The sequence below is a fragment of the Megalops cyprinoides genome, chromosome 3 (genome assembly GCF_013368585.1).
Source record: "Megalops cyprinoides isolate fMegCyp1 chromosome 3, fMegCyp1.pri, whole genome shotgun sequence".
Taxonomy (NCBI): domain Eukaryota; kingdom Metazoa; phylum Chordata; class Actinopteri; order Elopiformes; family Megalopidae; genus Megalops; species Megalops cyprinoides.
The window spans coordinates 40,375,040-40,397,885 of record NC_050585.1 but is presented as its reverse complement, the minus strand read 5'-3'; the positions used below and the strand labels follow the sequence as shown (position 1 = coordinate 40,397,885).

The window sequence follows — 22,846 nt, the reverse complement described above, 5'->3', positions numbered from 1 at the left end:
ATTTTTACACACAAACAAGCATACACACACACACACACACTTCACTGCAACACGCACGGCACACATGCTTTCCTGCTGGACACACATGTGCTGTGGTCCAGGGATGTGTGTGCGCTAAAGCTCAGAGGAGTATAAAATGAATCATCCTGGAGTATAACATGACTCCTCTGTGTTAATATTTGCCATAAATTCAGCATTTAGCAGGTTGCTTCAATAAGTGGCTTTTTGAATACTAGAAATAGAAATAGAGAGCAGCTTCTCAGGATTAAATGTTCCGGACAGAGCTTGATGAACAATACTGGAAGTGATTTAGAGAAACACAACGGTTCTGACCACAGCCAGTCACTGTCAATTATGATGTGATTTTTACTGGGGTTTTTGTACTTATCGTGTGACAATGTGCTCTGCCATTCACTCTCAGCAGTGGAAGATCAGTCCACTCGATTGGGAAAGATCAATACGCTCTTTCCTGTGCAAAGAAATCTTTCTGTGTCAACTCCTCTTACTTTTCCTCCCACAGTCTGCCTGCACTCATGCCTCTTCTTATTAGGTCGGAATGAGCCACATCCCCAAATTCCAAAATGAACCTCCATCCCCCAACGCCCACCCCTCAGCCTCTCACTCTCAGACACTTTTTTTTACCTTAATAGTAAAAAATAGCTTTATTTTTGCTATTACGTAACTTTATGTGTGGTCTTTATGTGTAGACAAGACAGTTTATATCAGTAATGGAATATATTTGGTAAAAGTGTCTTAAATAAATTATTGCAATGGAAACAGGCATAAAGGTGGAGCAAAAATGCAGAAATTGCCATTCATAATTTATTCAAGTGTAATTTGTTAGTTCCAGATATTCCACACATATTTTAAATTATCCTGGCAAAGAGTATCTGCTTAATGACTTTTCAAATCGCAATTCAGAATAGACTGCTTCATCTTTCTGTAAATTTTCGCCCTCTATAGGGCAGTAGACTTCATCCCAGCCTGGTTTCTGCACCTTCCTCCAGAAGGCAAGCTGTGTATATCCAACATGAAAGAGGTACACAACTACCCAGATGAGCTTCAAACCTCTAAACTCTAAACACGAATGCCATTAACAGTTGAGCTAAAGGGTGGCTCTACAGGCAGCTCAGTCTGAGGGAGTGACATCACCACTGAAAGCCCTCTGCTACCTGCTACCCTCCTGGCTTTATGCATAGACAGCAACACACATAGACAGCAAGATCCCAGGTCCCAAGTCTCCAGGCCTGCAATGTTTCCTGAAGTTTTACCCAGCCCTTGTGTTCTGAAGCTGGGGTCAGCTTCCTGTTCAGCTGCAGGGCCACCACAACTGTTCAGGCATGCACTGGGAGTGTTCCCTTGCCCCCTGCAGTCTCTAATGTAGCAAGAATGCTCTGATCTTTACATAATCACGAGCCTTCCTTTGTGATGTCATATATGTGCACACTCTAAGAATAAATTGCTCTGAAGCAAGGACCTGAATGCCCAAGGAATGTGATAGATTTTCCCAGCATGCCTTGCCCCCTCTTATGATGTTACACCATAGCTCACTCCAAGCTGTGTTTACACCCCAAAGAGACACACAACTCTACACCACTGTCTGAGACCATGTGGAGCTCAGACCCCTGTGCACCATGCCAGATAAAGTGTTTATCTTTCCAGCGGTTGTGACACAAGCTGGCCCAACATCTCAGGGAGCCCAGGCAGTCAATGCAGGGGGTGATCACCTTTCTCTCTGCAGCATGCGTTATGTAACTGCTCCTGTTCTGAGCAAGGGGCAGGGAGATTCCTCTGTTAAGCGGGGCAGGCTCAGATGTCAGACTGGGGGCTAGCATGATGAATGGGTCTGTTTTCACAACTGAAAGAAGTTTACATTAGCTGGGAAGTTTTTTCTTTCTTTCTTTTTTTTTGATAAATCGCTGAATTGTTTGAACCAGTGAGTCCCTTACAGGGGTGTACAATATAAAAGCATCTGTACGGTAACTGCATGCTGGACATTCCCATGTCAGAAGTGCCAGAGAGTTATTTTTTCTCTGTGTCATGGAATAGGGTGCAAACCTCTATCCTTAGAAGACATTACTCTCAATGCTGATTATCAAGGAGAGAAAAGACACCAAGTACTACCATCCACAGTTCATTTAACAGCTGGTACGTCTAGTCCAAGAGTATTAGATCCCAGTTAAGTGGCCCTGATAGTTCTGTATTTACACTATGCCAAGCTATCAAGCTGTGTGAATTCATAATCTACTTCAAAATTGTGTTCCGTATAAGAGAATTTGCTGAACAAATGATAAATATTCATAGATAATTATTATTCAGGCTATGGAGGACTGGTCAAACTGCCCTTAACCCTCACAATAAATGTGTCAGAGAACCACAGCTGGGTTTGTGTATGGCCACTTTTGTGTTTTTCCTGCTGAAGGCATTTCTCCACTGCCAAATTCATTATTTGGCCCCATCTCATGAATGAAGGAAAGAGGAAAAATAAGTAAGTGGCTCTAAAACAGATATATTGTTGGCTCAGCCTCTGGATAACCCTGAATCAGGCTGCTGGGAAATCACTGCAGGAAAATTCCAAATCATCAATAGAAGAAGATATTGAATGTTTTGTTGTTTATTGTGTAACATTATGTTACGTGTTTATCATGTAATGTGCGTATTCTGTCTGGGTACCAAAGCTCCTCCCCTCTCAGCGTTTGCCAAAGAGCCGTCAGTCAGGGAGATTCGGACCACGTGTGGTAGGAGTGAGAAGGACGGAGGCATTTTTGGCACCCTGACTCTTCTCTCCAATTCAGGGACGCACCCACCTCAGCTGCCTCGCACCCGAGTTCGCACCACTGGTCCTACACTTGCCAAAGCAAATTGCGTAGCGTGACCAATGCGAAAAAGAACATCTACCCAGAGTCTGGGCTTCTCTGCTTTTATTTGACAGCATGTTTGGACAGCCTCAGGAGCTCAGACAAGAGGCCACCTGTCCTGCCCTTCATTACAACAGATTGTACTTTTTATTATTATTGTCTTGAGCCCTGCTGGAAGAGGCACATGTGCTGTTGTTTGTGAAAGACAGCTCCGCAGGGCTTCAGCCAGCCTTGGAGCTGCCTTGGTGTAGCACACACCCACATTGTTATGTGAAGAAAACAGGGCATAAAACATCTCAACACCATGGTGAATGGCAACATTGGGCTGTAGGGGAAAAACCAAAGAATCAAAGCTGGCACTGTCTGAAGCAGGGTTCGGAACAGCAGAGCGCAAGTTGATAAGTGTTCAGATTACCTAAAGATCCCACAGACACTCTGGATTTGTCTCATGAAGAGTACACTTCTGTAAAAGATCTGGAGTTTTATGTCCAGTCTGGGATGGAAGGGATGTTACATTTGTACCGTAGAACTAGTAAACAAGTGGTAGTGGCAGGAGCAGAGATGAGGAAGCAGACACAAGGAAATGACCATTTTGGCCTGCAGAATTGGGCTAGGGTGCCAAGACAGATGGGAGAGGGATTTGGAGAGATGTCAGAGGCTCTGACAGACACACAGCCCCTGGGCCAATGGAGGATAAACCCCTGTGTTCTGCTCTGAGAAACAAGGTTGGTCATGTATACACAAGTACATCCATGTGCATGTGCACACAAGCATGAACACATAAAGATAACCACACACACACATACACAAACACACACACAGGGGTACTGATGGAATCTGACAAATCAACATTTAAAAAGTTTGTTTTTAAAAAAGGTTTGGTTTTCCATGGTTTCTAAAGTGTCAGACATAATCAGCTGGCAGAGCTGGACTGAATGATGTTATGAAAGATTGATTAACATATAAACAGTGTATTTAATCCATCTCCTGGTGGAAATGGTTGAGCGTGTTTGATCTGGACATAAAGCCATTTTCTTCATGCTCAAAAATGCCATTCCCACTTTGTGTAGTTGCTGTTAATTTAGAGGGAATGCAAGAAGCTGGTTCTGTGTCACGGGCAGTGAAAGCCTGTTTGAAAGAGACAAATCATCATGTTTTATATGTTTAGCTTTGCCAGATGGATTAAGGATAAGGATAATATAAACGCCTTTAAGCATCTCAGCAGATGGTTTGACATAGTGTTAGTTTGAGTTTTACAGTGATGATGAGAAGGGGTGATGGCACAGGAACAGAGACACAGGAAAGGGTAGCTGAAGGGTAAGGAAGTGACGTAGCCATAGAGGCAGTGGCTTCAGGCGTCAAGGGACTGGAAGGAGGAGGTGGGGTATGGAAAGTGGGAGCACCACACAGCTCCCAGAATGAGGTTTGCCATCGACAATATGTTAATGACAGTCCCACTGTGTGTCCTTCTAGGAAAGCATTACACAGGAGATTACAGGACAGGTCTAAGTTTTGTTTCTTAATTACTGTTGAACTGTGCAAGTGAGATTGCTGGGTGACTTAGCAGGAGGAAAGTCATGTGGTTACAGCAGCGGCAGTGTGCAAAACACCGCTGACTGTGGGGGAGGTGATGACAGAGGGTTTTAATACTGTTTGCTGTACTCTTTGATTGCCCCTAACAACAAAGACCTATAGTCCTAGCACACGGGCGCACACACACACCTCCACCACAGAGCAGAGAACAGCTGGAAGGACCTACTGGCTTTAATCACACAGGGATTACAGAAGGGAATGTGTAAATGGTCAGCACTTGTTCCTGATGGTGCTGCTTTTGGCACATCTGATGGTCACGAAGGAGAAGAGTTTTTCTATTTCATTTTTTTTCTTTATGAATAAAACCTGAGTGCTTTTGGAGAGAGGCGCTAATGTGTGAGCATATGTTCTTGGTCTGTGGTGTTGTGCTTTGAAACCTGAGCTGGGAGTGAAATGGTTGCAGGTTCAAATCTCTTGGAAGGTACATGGGCTGACAGTGTGGGCTGGTGGCTGGGCACCTGGACTTTGAGTTGAAAGGCTGCAAACATATTTCCAGATTGAAGCGCTGCTGCTATGCCTCTTTCAATAAAATATCCACCTGTACAAATGGGTAATGGATGGTATATCTTCTGTACTGAGTTACTTGTAAAACTGAAGCCTCACGCTCCTTGGGGAAAGACAAACATTATGAGCCTCCAGTGTTACAGATCACATCTCACAGCTCTGATTCCAGACATTTCTTCCAATATCACACTATCAGCTATGGCCATAGTTTATTTCAACCTGCATATATTGGGGAATGTGAACCATGTCATTGGATGGACTGAATTTAAAGTAGTTAAAAGTAGTTCAGTGAAGCCCTTAGGCAGAAGCAGAGTGTGCTTTACGTGGTGGCAAAATTGTTAACCTTCCTGAGGTGAAGCTTTTTCTCACATGAGTTTCAGAAATATAAACACTGCCTGGAGTGTGCTGTCTAAAAGACATGAAAGCAAAGGAAGAAAAACAAAACTTGAGACATGATAGATCCCGCTCAGTAAGTAAGGTGCAAGAAGCACACTGGAACCTGGGTCAAGGCCTGAGCCGTTCCAGTTCCCTGTGCTCACCTTTTGTGTGTATGATCCTGCTCACTTCAATCGGCCCTAATCAGGGCACTAGGACAATCTGCACTTGGGTGACCGGCCACATGCTACCCATGATCCACTTTGTGCACGACCCTTCCTTTGTCTGTTTTCTTTGAAATGCCAAGCCGGTGTTCATTTGTGAGTGTGAGTGCTTTGGTTGTTCTCCTGGCACGTTAAATTAAACACAGAGTTCTGACAGAAATGTTTTGAAAAACAAAATCTGTGAGAGGGAGAGGAAGAGCCACTTCAATCATAGCGTCATTTGGAGAGGAATGGGAAGCTTTCTCCACCATTTGAGGAGAACTGGAAAATGTTCAAGGCTAATTGGAGAGGACTCATGACTTAGGAAGCACAAGAAAGCAAAGCACTTTCTTAGAAAGCAAATCTAACAATTTGCTGCATGAAAAAGAGTACATACACATTACTGCTTTTGTTTTCTATTTTATTTTGAGTTTGAAGTTTGGGTGTAATCCAGTTGTGTGTAAAACCACTCACAACAGTTATCAGCCATGTTTGGAATGTTTCTTTAAACCATTGGTAGAGCACTTTAGAATGTTCTAGACCATTTGGAGAGAACTTGGAAATGTCCCAGGCTGAACAAGTGCCAAACACAACATAAGTCTCTAGAACATAGTGTGTCTGTTTGCATCTGTTCAGCCAGAGAAATGCTCTAGCTGATTTTGTATATCAGAAAACACTGTAGATAAAGCACAAAGAAAATAAGATCACACGTATGCTTTAGGTTTTCTAATGCAGTGACATATTATCCGGAGAAATCCTAGCAATGGGCAATGCTATCCTAACACACCTCTCTGCACCACTTAAATCTGGACATTCCACAGCACAAGGCACACTAGGAATCCACAACTGGCAATGCCAAACACTACAGACGTGTGCATTGCAAAAAAGAATCATACCTCTGTCCATTTGTTACTTCACAAAGTCAGAAAGGACAGCCATTAGTGGTCATTTGCTCTGCCCCCCAACAAGGTGGATGTCTACCACTTCACCTGGCAGTCAGAAAAATAGTCATAATCTTATTCATTCTGGTATTTACTTACAAATCAAGTTTGCATAGTAAGAAAAATCACTGTAAATTTCTGGTGAAAAACAAAAAAACAAATGAACGCTCACCCTGGGGTAGATGTTTCACAATGAAACAATGGAGGCCTTGTACTGTTAGGGGGCCAACAGTGTCCGGTTTCCCCGAATGATTTCTTTCATGCAATGTTTGATTCCCCAAGAATGTCTTGGAGAGAAAGAAAAGGAAGCAACAGCAAGGCTGTGAAAGTAATCCAGATCATTTATGTCCAGCCTTGCCTTTAACTTTCCAAGCATGTGGGAACAGTCTGCTCAGATGAAGGTTAAACCCAGTCAAGTAAAGAACATGGAGTTTAGAAGCTGGGCATTCTCTGTAGTCCTCCCAGGTTTCTATCTGGCTTTAGATTTAGATTTTGATTTTGAGGAGACTCCCCCAATTATCTCAAGTGTCTTCTGTCAGCTAAATGTAGTAATTGTGTTTATGATGACTATTATTAATATTATGGTGGTTGTTCTTTTTATTCTCTCTTTTTATTATTATTTGTAGTAGTAGTGGCAATAGCATTGGCAGCAGCAGTAGAAGTGGTAACAGAGTAGTAGCATAAATAGTTGTAATATCATTATCATCATGGTCATTGTTATTATCATCATCACCATTGTCTTCGTCATCCTCATTATCATCATCATCACTTTTATGGTCTTCATGGTATGATGACTGTTAAACGCTCTTGTATCTTCAGTGAGGTGTGAATGTGAGAGTTAACCATTCTATGAAACACTGATGGTGATCCAGACAGTAGTATGTGGAAGTTTTGCTTGTTGCATCAGCTTAGTGGAGCCATCTCCCTGAGAGTCTCTCCTTGTGTGCTCGAGAGCAGCCAGGAGGGGAGAGCACAGCATCCTGCTCATGTTTCATTACTGGAGCGGTTATACATGCATGTCTGATAAAACCCCTCAATGAGGTGACAAGGTTTACTTTGACAAATGGTTTAGGCTTTCTCTGTACAATGGAGGGCGGTATGCTCATGGTTTGTATCACCTCAGTCCATGGCTGTAAGTATTTGTCTATACTTTGACTTTACTGGCTGGTTAGATAACACTCCCCATCTCCCTGTTGACCAGTGTTGATTTTGTATTGGCCTTGGAATTGTGTGGAAGGCTGTGGAACACATCATTGACTGTAACGGAATGTGATTTTTGTTAAACCGAATGAAAAGATCTGTATGCATCACCTTTGCTTATAAAATACCTCGCTGATCTTCCAGCCTTTAAAACAAAAGCAGCTATAGAGAAACTATGCAGTAAGTGTCATATCACTGTAGAAATAGCTTTTTTTTCCCTCAATTGGCATCACAGCCAAACACATTACGTTAATTTAGATGTGCTTTGTCCTTGCAAGGAACTGTATGTGTAGTTTACTCCCACAAACAGGAATGAAGGATCTGGAAAGCATTGGGGGGGACAGGGACTTTGTGCTGTGTGGGGTTACCATGACTTGTCATATTGAGAGGACTTGTTTCTTTCTTGGACCACACTACATATGTAATTTTTTTTTTTTCAATATTATACGGTATTGCAAAAAATACATATAATTTTAAACGATTATTACATAATGTTATATCATCACTTTAACAATTACAGAAATTCACACACACTTACACTTGTATATATATTTTCTATTGTATTCTGAGGTCTTACAGAGAAAATGTAGTTTCTGCACGCAATGGCTCCCAGGATTAGCCATTTATTTTTACACCTTAATCTAGTTAGTGAGAGAATGTAGCAGCATATTGACAGTGTTCGCAAGTTCCCTCATATTCACTAGAAGCAGGATTAATTTTGCAAACAGGCCTCTAGTCTCCTTGCCCCACAGATAGACCCATACCCTGCCAACCACCCCTGGGAACTTTGTGTGACCCACACCTCCACCCCCTTCACACAGATTAACACACACCCAGACTGACAGACTTCAGCACTCTATCCAGAGTACTGGAAATAAAGAAAACACCTGGGAAGTAACACCTTGGAAGTTAATTTATGTTTCAGAAATCTGCCTCCTTCTCTGAAATCTCGGCCATAAGCAGCAACAGTCCATGTGCAAAAAATAGAGGAGCTAGGAAATTCATGCTTTTATAGTGCCAACAACTTTTTTTTTTTAACTGTCATCAAACACTCATTAGACAGCCAGCGTAACCACAGAAAATTGATTTTGTAGTAACTCTGCACACAGCTCACCCACTGACCAATCATCCGTCTTGTTTCCTGTGAGAGGGGCCGGTGAACTGCAGGTGAAGCTGTGTGTTCATTCACATGGAAATTTGAAATTGTGCCTTCCGAGCTCGACTCTCTCATGTGCAGTACCGCCAATGCAAGGTCCCAACCATGACACCATTATAAATGACTCAAAACTCATGACCGGTTCTGTGGGATGAAAACTCAGATGTTGCCCCACCCTCAATCTGCCAATGATGTGGTACAGGGTTTGGTGCTACACTGTTGGTGTACCCTTAAGAAAGATATCTTACGGAGTTGCTTCTATGATATTTCAGCTGCCTAAAGAGATTGTATATAAAATTTAATGTATTTATGAATTAAGACAGCTCTAGCTATCACAATACTGTGTGATGGATTGGTTCATATTTTGATATGATTAGTTGTGTTCATAATGTACCACTGTTCCTGCAAATTTATTAAATGCATTTTTTACTCTTTCTTTGTAAGTTTGCAAGTGTCTGCCAAGTGTCTGCAAAGTAAATGTTGTCCTTTACTGTCCCCATGGACATATCATTTACAGACATATTCATAAAATACAGCATTCAGTATAAGTAACAAAGTACATAAAACACAGTAAAACAGGCCCTTCTTCTTACATAAGTCTCAACCATTACATTAAGTCACAACTCCTAGATGAAAAACTCAAAAAGTACCAAATACAGTGAATCATCACTAGACAGTTAATGGGCAATTGTAGGATACATAGACAGAACAGAATAATAAATAAAGTGCTGCACAAAATAATTATTTGAAGTCAATAGCCAGAGTCAGCTGACCTAACTGGCTTGAAATCATTGCTGGAGGTTCTGAGTATTGATGAATGTGAAAACTAGACCAGGCCTGAGGGAGGAGGAGGAGAAGGAAGAGGGGGAGGAGGGCCTGGCCTGTTGGGGAAATCGCTGTCACGTCGATGCTCCACTGATTCCTGATGCCCGTTTGGAATAGCCTAATAATGGCAGCGCCACCCAAGCGGGTACTGAAAAGAAACAAAGCTAAACTTTCACCGTAAACATGGACGCTCTGAGCCATGGCAAACACATGGAAGCGTTTCGCTGGAGGGTGGAGTTGTTTATCCCAGCAGGGCCCACTTAGCCCTCCATCACGCAAGGGCCTCATTTTGCTCTGGCTCACCCATCACATGCCTTAAAACGTAATAAGTGCGTAATGGCCTTCACCAGAGACCCTATCTCCCTAACAGCTCTATGCTGAGTTTTCTGAGGGTAATTTTTCACATCCAATGACGTTGTATTTATTAAGCAGCAGTGTGGTGTGGTGGTGAGGAGCAGGGCTAGTTACCAAAAGGTCACTGGCTCAATTCCCTGCTGGGGGAACTGCTGTTGTACCCTTGGACAAGGTATGTAACCCACAGTTGCCTTAATAATTATCCAGTTGTGTAGGTGGATAATTGTATCTGTGTAAGTTTCTGCATAAGTGTCACTGCTAAATGACAATAATGCAATATAATCTATTTATTTATTTGTCCCTTTCAGCAGAGGAGATGCTCAGTCAGTTTTGTGAGATTTGCTTCTACTCTGTATGAGTCTTAACAAAAATCTTGCAAACAACACTACAAACGCCTGCATAAAAACATATTGGTTTTCAGCTCTGGCACCGACTTACTAATTTGTACCTAAAATGTATAAATCTGTTTAGAGGCTGGTGAGGAAAAGGTCACAGCAAGAAACACTATGAAGATTTACAATGCATGCATGAGTTTGTTTGTGTATCACAAGAGCTGTCCCATTTGTTCAAGAACATGAAAAATGAATAACGATGAGAGAGCATGGCAGTATGACCCCAAAATCCATGGAGCTATCACATTATTGGCAACTCGAAGATTTTAACTCATCACAGTACTTTGCTACGGTTAATATGAACCTTTCATTGACAGCACATGGTAGCTGCACTCATGAAGGAGTTCATAAAGCCCCACTCTCCCATCACTAATATTTACACATTTGGATTTGACTTGGAGGCCTTGTAATCCAACCCTTAATCCCCCCAGAGCCTGTTACCTCTCCCCTGAGATTTCTGCTAATCCCTTGGAATAATATGGAGACTAGGGACTGTTGCTACAAGATACTATCAGAGTGGAATCCACTCGTGTAAACCTGGAGGATTAACTACTGCTGAATTCATATCACCGCAGTTTACAATCAATGTCCATCAGCTTTAGTTTTGCATATATATCTATGCTGATGCTGATATTTTGATAGACATACAGTTATGCTCTGTGAAATATCGGTAGGATTAAAATGTGACATGGTTTCATTATGCATGCTTGCACTGCTTACACACCAGTGTTTCTTCTGCAAAGTCATCTTTTTTAGTGCCAGTTCATCAAAGGTATGAGTACATTGAGAGCCTACTTATGACCATTTAATCTGTTCTGTGCTCAGGCTCGGGTATGAGAATTTTTTGCACGTTTCCCACTTCAGAGTCACTGGGGGAAAAGGAATGAAAGTTTTTAAATTTTATCCTCTGAAAAAATGGGGAGGAAACCAACAAGGTGTCAATCAGTGCATTTTCAAGACAACAGGATGATTAGGTGACAGCCATTTGTATCAAGTCTTAGTGCCTCCGCTACAGCCTGTATAGGAAGACAAAACAATGCATAATTTGGCTGCCAACACACTCTCCAAGAAAAACAGAAAGAAAAACTAAGTGTAAAAGGTCATGTTTTTAACCAACTCTCTCATTTTTCCCTCCACTGCTTGTGCTCTCTTGACATTTGTCTATTTTGAAAGGCAAAGAACACTGTTTCCCCCAGCAATGTGCTGACAATGTTACCTTGTAAGTACTCATTAGCTTCAAAGTAATGACCAATTTAGCATATTCAGTTACTGTCTAACAAGTCGTTAAGTCAACTGCTCCATAATGACACTGCAAAGTAGAATCTAACCAACATGGTGTGACTACACTATAAAGCAGTTATGAGAAAGTATTCTGCTTTATGTTGGCTGACAGTATGTGACCAACATTTATTCAACTGGGATGGTTTAATTTTGTATGCACAGATGTTCTTTCAACTTACATAAAAACTATGGTTTTTATAAGTTAATAAACTCTCTTTCTCATGCTCTTTCCATCTTTGTCCTCCACTCCATATCAATCTCTTCCCCCACCTCAAAATGAGGGTTAAAGCTCAAGGAAAAACACTTTTTCTAATATTAATATCAGAAAACTCTCTGTTGTTCTCATCATTGGCACAGATCCAGTGAGTGATATGCTCTTCATTAGAGATGCCAGTGGATAATAATTCAACAAATTGTAACAAATGGAGGCTGAGGACTACAGAAACATGAATTAAAAATAGAAAAAAAAACACATTCTTCTCCTCTCTCAAAAATGGGCTTCACAGGTCTCTCAGGCTGGCTTGAGGCATTCTCTGCTGTGATGTACTAGTACCGCTCAGAGAGAGAACGAGGGGGATGACAGGCATATTGTACAGCATCAAGTCTGCATCCAAGAAAGGCATTTAGACTACAAAGACCTGTGGGTCTTTTCTGTCACTGCCAGTTAGCGTTGAAATGCAGCCCAGAGCTAATCAAGCCAGTATTACGCTCTGCTGGCTGCAAGTTTGCGTCCTACTGCTGTATAGTACACAAATTAAGAAATATGTTTTGTGTTTTTTTTTTTTTTTTTTTTTACTGTTGGAAGAAAAGCACTTCCTTTTCATTAGTGACTAATCAGGCTGAAGACTGACTGAGAGTGGTAAATGTCAGCACGTCTTTTGGGAACAGGGACAAAAAATTGCAAGTAGCTGAAGACATCAGGGCAAAACAGTGTACAGGAAGTGTTGAAGGATCTCCTAATGACATTTCACTGTGTTTTAGAAATAATGTTCACATCAGTGGACAAAGGAAAACGTTTTTGCTGTTGTGGCTACCATACAGAGTAACCCATGATATTGTTTCCAATGGGAAGCTTATCGCAAACAGTTTCAGTATAATATAAAGCTTTCCCCTTCATGCAGCAGTGTAGGTATCTGTTCTCCTGCTGTGTTTTGCTTGCTTGGAAACATGTCCCTGAAATGTAATTATGTAGAGGCACAGTATATCAAAGTGGAGGGGATTCTGGGATTGGGTGGTATGTGGAGTCATGGCCATTGGTTGCTTAGATGTTGATATCCATTTTGTAGATTTTCTCTGGAGGAAAACCAGGCTCCAGATGTTCTGATTGTAGGAGCAATCGGCTTCTGTGTCTCTGCTTCACAGTACAGTCCTGGTGGATGAAATGCTTCTACTCTGTGTCTGCAGCAATCATTTCTGGGAAAAATGGGGTGTTAGTTATGAAGGTGAACAGGCTGACAGTGAGTGGACAGCAGGCCTGTTCAATCCCTCCCTTCTTCTTCTTCTTCTTCTTCTTCTTCATGAACTAGCTTGACAGACACTGTAATGCTGGAGGAATTACTCAAATGTCCATCCTATCTATTTTTCCATTTGGACGTTTTCAGAAGCAACTGAGGTTAAGTACCATTTTCGAGGTCAGTGGCTATGCCAAGGAACCTGAACACCTAACCTGAACGCTTTAGTTTTCAAGCTAAGTTCCTTAACCATTATAGTATGTTGGTACCAACTGTAATATCTAGTATACTGTTTTCCTAGTCAGAAGAGATGTTTCTTGTAACTGTTTCCCACAGCTAATCTAATCTTTTAAAGGGTTTCTGACAACAGTGTGAGGCTCCATAGGGTAAGTTAAATTGCTTTTGTGTACAGACGGTGTCTATTTGCTCTTTCATCAGGGTGGACAGTGCAATGCACAGAGGGTGCTGTCATCTTGTGTAGACACAGCCTGCTTATATGACATATCAGGCTGGGAACACATGCAGAAGTGGGAGCCAACAAGTAAATGAGAACCAGGCTTCTCCCCAGGATATCTGGATTTTATACGTGTCCCTCTGTAATATGGATTCATTCTGTGGAATTTTTGTGCAGGTTATCCAATATGGATTCCATCCCTTGGAACGTTCCTTTTGGAAAATTCCCTTGTAATATACGGTCTTTGTGATGTCACAAGGTGCTGAAAAGTATTTGAAGGGGTTAAGTGTTCAGCTTGGAATGACCTGAATACCCCTTCTGAGAGGCTGTAACTGCAACACTGGCCTTCTCAATACATGACTAGAGTACTCTCCTAGCAGTGTCCCATAGGAGGACTAACAGAGAGGGCAGTAAAGAGAGGTACAATTTGTAAATTTCTCATCACTTGCCACTACACATCACATTTTTTTGCAGACTACTTCCTTAAAAAAAATCTTTAGAATAACATCAGTGCACTCCCATTTCCATAGAGATTCTGACCTGGATCCTTGCTTCCGGATAGGAAGGGTTTGTGAGGTGAGGGATGCTTTCCGGGAGGGGTTGTGGGGCGTTGTGGATCGGGACTTGGCTCGGTGTGGATGAAATTTCTCAGGATTTCAGCGCCTGACCCTGGAGGACAGGATTTGGACCTTGAGTGTCTGTCTCAGTCAGGAAACAGAAGCTCAGAGATTGACTCCTCAGCCTTGTCACCGTAAATGGCTTTGGCAGCCTTGGGTCCTGTTACATCACTTCCTCTTCCCCCAGCTCCCTCTGACTACTCACCTTCATGGCAGGAGCACAATTTATGAATGCTTCACAAAGGACCAGTTTGATGTAATTCACACATAACAGCAGCATTTGATTTGCTTGTTTTGGGTGCACATTTCACTCTATTCACAGTATATCTATTCATATCATATTCATGCATCTGTAAACTGTGTTAATTTCCTTTCCCTCTGTCCATATGTCATTGTACCTCACTTCTAAGTCGCTTTGGATAAAAGCGTCTGCCAAATGAAAAAATGTAAATGTGCAGTGTTGCTGCATAGGAGCTGTTTTCCTCTGGAGGTATCAGGACAGGTGTCTGCAGGTCTGTGAAGGAGAAGCCTTCACCTGTCCCCAAAACTTGATTGTTTGTAATTGTTTGTCATGTGTATTTGTTTCTAAAGATCCTTCATCGTTCATTGTACATCCCGCTAAATAACAGACCTATGTCCATTCAATTTCAAAGGTCATTCTTTTGTCTTTGTCTTGTAATTTCCTTGAGCCAGCTCATTGGTTAACTGGCTACATCTGCCTAATTAATGTGCTATGTGCTAAGGCTGGTTTTTTGTATGTTGGTTTTTAAAATTAGTTTTTTGAACATTTGTTCTTTCTGTTCATTTTCCTTAGAGGTGTTAGCCAGTTCTCCCCAAGGTCCAGCTTCTCAGAGATGTTGGAAGAGTCACCTTTTCTGAGCCTTTGCCTGCATTACAGGCTGGAGAGGGAGGACAGCGCACCTGGACTACATGGCCTCTGTTCTCTCATCACGCTTGTCTGTTTTGGCTCTCATGTTGCTCTGGATACCACAGGTGTCCTCCTGTGATACCTGGTGGAAATGGGTGTTAATGGGATCTCTGAGAAGGAAAGGCTGCAGAAAACCAGTCATGCTCTTTTTTGGCAAGAGCCTTGATGTCTGTTTTATTGCAGCTCTAAGCTAGGAACTCCATACTTTCCAGCGCGATCAGGTAGTCTGGTACCTAACTCAAGCAACGCAAATTGCACCTCGTATTTCAAACCTCGTATTTCCAAGTCATCATCTGGTATTCAGTCTCAGGGACATTTTTTTTTATTTTCTTGACCTTAGAAGCAACCATTCCGCAGGGCTGTTTGAGTCTTTTTAGGGTTGATAACAAATGTTACTTGTTTGCTTGACCAATGTTTTATGTTGACTGAGTTTCATAATAGATTCATAATAGATTCTTCCGCTATATTACATCACGTTATTGTTATTTAGCAGATTCTCTTATCAGGAACGAGTTACATGGGTTACAGTTTTTACATGTTACCTATTTATACAGCTGAGTGTTGATTGAGTCAATTCTGGGTGAAGTACCTTGCCCCAAGATACAGCAGCAGTGCCCCAGCAGGAAATGGAACCGCCAACCTTTTGGTTATGTTCCCAACTCCTTACCATTATGGTACACTGCTGCCTAGGAAAGGGATCGTACAGTCTCACTCACTGTGTGCAATATTCAACCCTATCTGCTGTCAACACTTCTGCCGGGGGCTCCGATGAAACTTAATAAATGTAATCAACCTGTCAAAAGCACCGCGGAGCATATTTATTGTCCCGCGGGGCCTAAATGGACCACCAGCACTTTAAGTGTTAGTCTAATTGCATATGCTACCACCAAAAACCTTTACATTTAGATGCCTCCTCATCACTAATGGCTGTTAAGCAGGCCTGCTTTAGGTCTGGGTGCCTAAACACTTTTGCCATTTTTGCAACAGTTCTGTATCATCTTTGGTTAAAGATTTCAGACATACTATGGCCATGATGGAAATGATGCTGACATAAGCACTTTCTCAGGAAGACATAAAAAAAAACCCATCTCTGCCGGATGCAAAACCGATCCCTAGATCCACAGACATCCTCGGACCTCAGGGGACTGAATCACGTGTTGGAGAGTGAAGTTGGAGGAAGCAGGAGGAAGTGAAGAGGTGTGTTTAAGGTACGGAAGGGCGGTTTCCCATGTGAGGATGGAAACAGTTGGGGCCCAGGAGTATCCACGGCAGTCCCTTCAGCATCGAGGAGGACCTGCTCTATCGCACACATGGGAAGACACTCTTCCTCGTTCCTCGTGTGTGGTAGTAGTGTGTGCATGCGGTAATGTGCTTGTGGGGAGTGTGAGGCATGTCAGCTGGGCTTCCCTCACCCCCAGCAGGTGAGGTAGGTTACTCTGTGCCTTGGTGAGTTCCTGCCCCATGTCACCTGACCCCTCTGAGGAACTCAGGGAGGACATGAGCATGGGGCTTTGGTTCTGCCTCTAAGAGCTCATATCTACTCCCTGGATCCATGGAGCCTGCTTAAAGAACTGTTTGTATGTGGGTAAGAGAGGATTGGGTGGAGGGATTTCTCTTTTTGTATTGCCAATGCAAGTAGCATTGATATAGCAATAATAATAATACTAATAATAATAATAGTTGCCTCTGTGTTTTGGTCCTCTGCCCGCTGTCCGTCTGGTGAATGACACAGCATTATGCAGACCTATACTGCTGTTTGTCTGACACGGGGAGAGCATCTCCCCTGGGGGGTCCCTGCCGGAGGTGCAGCAGCGGGGAGCCGGCTAACTCCCACTTGCGCTAATGAGAAAAGCATGTTTGCGGGCAGAGCCGTTTGCATTGGCGCGCCGCTCTGTTTCGCAGGTATGGTTCCCATTTCACAGTCTTGTCAAGCATGGTTTTAAAAGCCCTTTGACCTCCGTTTTCCGTTCTGCGGAAAAAAAAATTAGGACAGAAGCAGGCTGCTGGTGGACTGAGGTGGCGGACTCTAGGAGGGTCATTGGAACAGACAGATACAGTGATGGGTTTGCAGTGAAACTCTTGGAGAAATTTAGGGCGGTGGAGCTGCCATTATGATAACTGTAATGTAATCCTTTGGAGTACCGCAAATTTTTCTCTGTGGTAGATGTGAAGATGAGTGCATCTAATAGATGCTTTGACGTGGTCATGGAAAAGCCTACAGATATGTAATTTTTAATGTCATCATGTATAAGGTATTCATTAGAAAAAAGACTGGTGGACAGAAAGAAATAAAAAGGAATAGCCAAGCATTCTCTGCTCTCTGGTCTAGTTTTTCCTCTTGTGGTTTCCAAGGACTTGCCTGAGAAAACAGAGAAGAGCTGTAGTTATCAGTAAGCTTCCCTCACCCTCATTTCTATCTCCACTCTGATGTGGATACGCCTGTAGGATAAGGCTGCATGTGCTTATGGTTTCAGCATTACTTATGTTTCATAAATCCTACAGATTTCTTGATGCTGTGGCAAAATGAAAACATTGGGAAAAGGTGTCATGATTTTAAATAAAGCAATGTGGTTGGATGGGGGAGTGTTCAGGTGACAGGTTGTGTAGTGGGGCACATACAGTTCACTTAAAAGAAATGGTTTTTGAAGCTTATGTGTTCCCAAAGGACTGAAGTTTTCTTATTGTGATCATATTTACATTACATTACTGTCATTTAGCAGATGCTCTTATCCAGAATGACTTACATAGGTCACAATTTTTACATGTTATCCATGCATATAGCTGGATATTTACAGAGGCAATTCTGGGTTAAGTGCCTTGCCCAAGGGTACAGTAGCCATGCCCCAACAGGGAATTTACCAGAGGCGTTTTGGTTACAGGCGCTGTTCCTAACCACTAAGCTACACTGCTGTAAGAAACTGTCCAATTACTCAGTCTCCCATATTCCCACCATACCCCCTACCTTCCCCTTGGGCCTACAGGGACACATACCTGTGCTGTGATTCATGTACAGTACCAGTCAAAAGTTTGGACACACCTGATTATGATAATGGGAAACATGCATTCAAAGACATTTTTATCTATAGACTTATGCTTAAATGCTTGAAATTTGTTTCTTACACAAATATAAATGTGAAGTTGATACCTATGTATGAATTCCTTTCCAAAAAACATTTTTAAAAAACATTTTTTGGCTATTTTGAAGAATCTAAAATAGATTTTAGATTTTTTTTGGTCACTGCATAAATCCATTTGTGTTGTTTCATAGTGTTTCATAGTTTCATTTGATGTCTTTACTATTATTCTAAAATGTGGAAAATAGTAAAAATAAAGAAAGAAAAGTGTGCCCAAACCTCTAGACTGGTACTGTAGATCCAGATGTTGAGAGGAAACATCACCCAGCAAAATGTCACCTGTGCACCTGTAAGTGGGCTCTGAGTGCCTTGGAGGGCTGAGAAACATGAAGAAGGTTGGTAGAAGATTCAGATGCACCAGATGCATGAAGGAATTATTAATTTCTCTTTTTTCTCTGTCTTACTTTCTAGGCCCTCCAGGAAAGCGAGGCAGGGTAGGAAAACGAGGCGATCCTGGTAAGACTCTTCTTCTCCTTCCTCCTCGGTTCTCTCCACCGTGTCTGTTTTGTGTCCCCCTGCAGGCAGGGCATGGAAAGTAACACTTCAGTTTAACTGTGGAAACCCTGCCGTCCTGCTGATTGAGTTTTAGTGAAGGCTTCTTCCCTGCATGTGAGAAAGCTTCCTCTTTCTGTTTGTGAGGGTTTGCCCCTGTGTTTGTGAAGGCTTCATCTCTGTGCTGGTGAACACTTCCTCCCTGTGTTTGAGAGGGCTTTCTCCTTGTGCGAAGGTCATCCTCCATCTTCCATGTTTTAGTGAAGACCCTGTTATAGCAAAGCCCTCCTCCCTGTGTTAGTCATGAGGTTTGGGAGAAGGCAGTTAGGCTGTGCTTCTGTGAGATCATTGTGCCATCATTACTACCCTTGTTTCCCTTTTTTCCTTCTGTAATGGCAAAGCGGTCATTAGAGGCATAATACAGCATAGCCCTCAACTAGAGCAGGTACTCAGTTTTAACCCTTTCATCACTTTGTGTTTAGCTGACACTCATGTCCAGGATAACCTGACACATGCCAGCTATTTGATTGGCCAGATATTTGTTAAGGCTCTTCATGTTATGCACTTCGCTCATAGGTAAAAACCCTTTCCTACCTACAATTTGAACTGCCAAGAGCCTTGTCAAAAGTCATCTTCCATCACCCTCTGCCACACCGAAAAAGCAAAGACATGAAAAAAAAATGGTGGTATACTGATGGGGTATTGGTTGGAACTCCAGCTGGCTGTAGGGAATCCCTGCATTAGCTTTGAAGCATTACTGTAAGTGAGATCCTTTTGTCTCCTTTTTTGTTATTTCTGTCAAACACTCACCTCTAAACACATGCAGCATATTTTTGTTTATCGAGAGACAAGAAAGCGTACATCCTTGTTGCTTAGGTAAAAGATGACTAATGCACAAACTAAATGCTGAATAAAGTTGGTTCAACACTGTAGTTCCTAATAGCGCCTATGTTTCAGCAATGAGTGTGCCTTCATTAGAAAAAGCTTTGTTACAGAGGTGTGCTGATACATTGAATCTTCGGCAACTAACAGAATCTGTTACAGTGTGTGACACAGTGTGTGACCAAATTCTTTAAACTTCTAAACTTTTATTCTGCTTTGAAAAAAGTGCTTCAAGCCAAGGCCTTGCTGGGAAACAGATTCTCAGAACCTTTGTTATCACAGGGAAAATCACTGTCGCATCTGTGAGTCAGTGCAGAGTCATACTTCTTTCTGCAGACAAGATCCTGTCTTTTGGTAGTGACTCAGATATGGGTCACCAGTGGTCTTTTCCTGTGTTGGACACTGAGAAAATTAGAAAGCTCTCTCTGTTCGTAACTCCTTACTCTAAGCCCTGTTTATTTTTTGATCGCTTTTACATGGGGCATGCAATTTTATTGTGTTTGAAAATTGAAAAAAAAAATCTCCAGTACGAATCCTTCCACCCTCTGATAAATATGGACTGAACCTGAGAGAAGCCCAGTACAGCTCAGTGTGAGGAAAACTGAAGGGCTCTTTCCCTTTGAGTGCTTCTACACTCTGTACATGGGGGGTTTTTTACCTTCATCCAGAGATGCTGAGAGAGACACCACTCCCCAGTCCAACCCATGTGTAACTGTGTCCTCTGTGGTCATGTTCTTCTGTTAGGGAGTTCTGTGCTTGTTCATGTGGGAGTGTTTGCACAACCTATCATATCTGGTGAACAACAGCCAGAAAACGCAGAACATCAGAAGCTAAGGTTTATTAAAGTTATGTCAGTTACTGTATATTATTTACTACACACACACACGTGTGTGCAAGCACACACACACACACACAAACACACACACACACGCGCACACACACACACACACACACACACCTTCTGGCAGAAATAACCCCCACTGTGTGGACTGTCAGACAGGTCAGCATGGAGCATGCTCTGGAATGTGTTTGGCTGCAGTACAGTGTTTGTTTCTGTGTGTGTCTAGACATCAATAAATGCAATTGACTGTCATGCTCCATAAACTTCAGCATCCTGTCCCTTGCCCACCCTCAATATACCACCCCCAAACACCTGACACACACACACGTGCACACACACACACACACACACACACACACACACACACACACACATACACACACACACCCCATGGTAACAGGCTCCAGCAGCCTGTTATGTTGGGTATCTGACTGTCTCTCACAGTGCATAGAGTTCATGCGGGTGACCGTGTGATCCAAAATCTCACTCACAGCTTACCTCAGCAGCTTGTAATGGAGAAACGAGGTTGGTTATTACAGATAATGACCGCTGATCCACTGATCCAGCCTCCACCGCATCCCCCACACCCATAATACCATGGTCTTGTCCCAGACAGAGCTCTTCTCCCCTGGGCATGATGCGCATAAAGATCCCCTCCTGCTCCAGGAGAGAAGCCAGGAAGTGGGGCTTCTGGAGCGTCCCTGCAGTCCGTCACCGTCTGCTTCTCCGCTGCCTGTGCATTCCTGTCCAAATACACGGTGGCTGCAGTGCTGTGGTGCTCCACAACCTTTTAGCAAAGACGATGGCAAAATAAGACCCAAAGAAAACGGGGTGATAAACAGGTTTTGTGGGGCCAGCGGGTGCTCTGCACCCAGCTGCGAGGCTGACCTCAGATCAGGCATTTGTTGAAACCCCAAAGACATAAAGAAACCCAACCACACGTCTGGGGTTCCAGATGTACTATGCACTAGTGTGGATGGATTAGGACTGGTGGCGCCAATATTAAATCACTCAGCCTCTGTTTGATGGCTGCTGGGCTCCACAACTCACCACTGGAGCACAGCATGTGTCCAGCATAAAGACCATATCAAAATTTCCCCTGATCTCAGAACCTTTTAAAGCCTTTGCACCAGGGTTCCCTTTCTTCCCACTGAGATGGCTACACCAATCTGGAATCTTCCAAGCTGGCATATATCAAGCTGGCATGTACAAAGATGGCATATGTCAAGTTGGCATGCTCAAATCTGGAATATATCAATCTTGGCTTATTCCAGTATGGTGAATATCAGGCTGACATGTACCAAGCTAGCATATCTCAAGCTGGTCTGTTCCAATCCACTATATATAAAACTGGCGTGTTCCAAGCTATCATATATCAAGCTGGCATGTTCCAATGTGGTATATATAAAGTTGGCTTGCTCCAAGCTGATGGTAGGCAATCAAGCCTGAATCCCTCAGGCGAGTCTTGGAATCTTCCGTGAGCATCTGAGCTAATCTGAAGGTGTCTGTCTGTCTGTCTGTCTTGTCTGTCTGTCTGTCAGGCAGCAGACTGTGTTTGGCGTTCAGAGAGGATGCACAGACAGTGAGGGAATAACTGGCTCTCTGTTGCGGCTGATGACATTGGCTGCCCTGATGGGGTCGAGCGAGGACACGCAAGCTCCAGCCATGGCGACATCTCCACGGCGACGCCACCACGGCGACACGCCTGGGCCAAACTCCAGCCTGCTCCACGGGCTGGACTTCCTGACCCAGCAGGATTCTGGCTATCCAGATCTGTGTCTGTTTCCTTCCAAACCCTGATGGCAAAGCCACACGAGCTGGCTGCAGCCGGCTCTGTTTCAACTTGTTCGTACTGAAAGCAACAAATAATTTTTTCTTTCTAAATATAGATTCTAACTTCTTCAATTCTATGTAAGCTATAATTTGTTCATATGCTACAGGAGACGATCATATCCAGGGCTTTGTAGCTTTACTCCCAAAGCTATTATTTGGTGGGATACACTGAGTATCATATTGCAGTAATGTCTAATCTCTTTAGAGCATCGTGGGTCAGGAGTGAAAAAAAGCTTCCAGAACAAACCATGCAGTACATGCTATGTATTGTCAGGATAAAGCCAATAGGCAGAATGAGGGAGAATATGCGGTTGTTGGAAAGTGCATGCAGCTGTCTGCACTGGCTCAGCGTCCATTTCGTCTGTTTGAAGAAACTCTCAATGTGAGAAATCTGAGATGAAAGCATAGCAGTTCCCTTCCATGATGCAGATCACAGATTCCTCAAAAGAAGAAAAAGGAAAAAAAAAAACATAACAAAACAATAGAATCGTCTCCCCTTCCCTGAAGGTTATGGATCTGTGTCATATTGCCA

The 22,846-nt window shown here is 42.9% G+C and overlaps 1 protein-coding gene across 1 annotated transcript in view; it reads left to right on the top strand.

Annotated features, from left to right (window-relative positions):
- Positions 1-22,281, top strand: part of LOC118774531 — a 95,336-nt gene extending 73,055 nt beyond the window's left edge. Inside the window, exons 3-5 of the mRNA XM_036523878.1 lie at positions 18,678-18,722; positions 21,148-21,256; positions 22,023-22,281. Of these exons, the coding sequence (XP_036379771.1) occupies positions 18,678-18,722; positions 21,148-21,256; positions 22,023-22,281 (413 nt within the window). The remainder of the gene's footprint in view (positions 1-18,677; positions 18,723-21,147; positions 21,257-22,022) is intronic.
- The last annotated feature ends 565 nt before the right edge of the window (positions 22,282-22,846 follow it).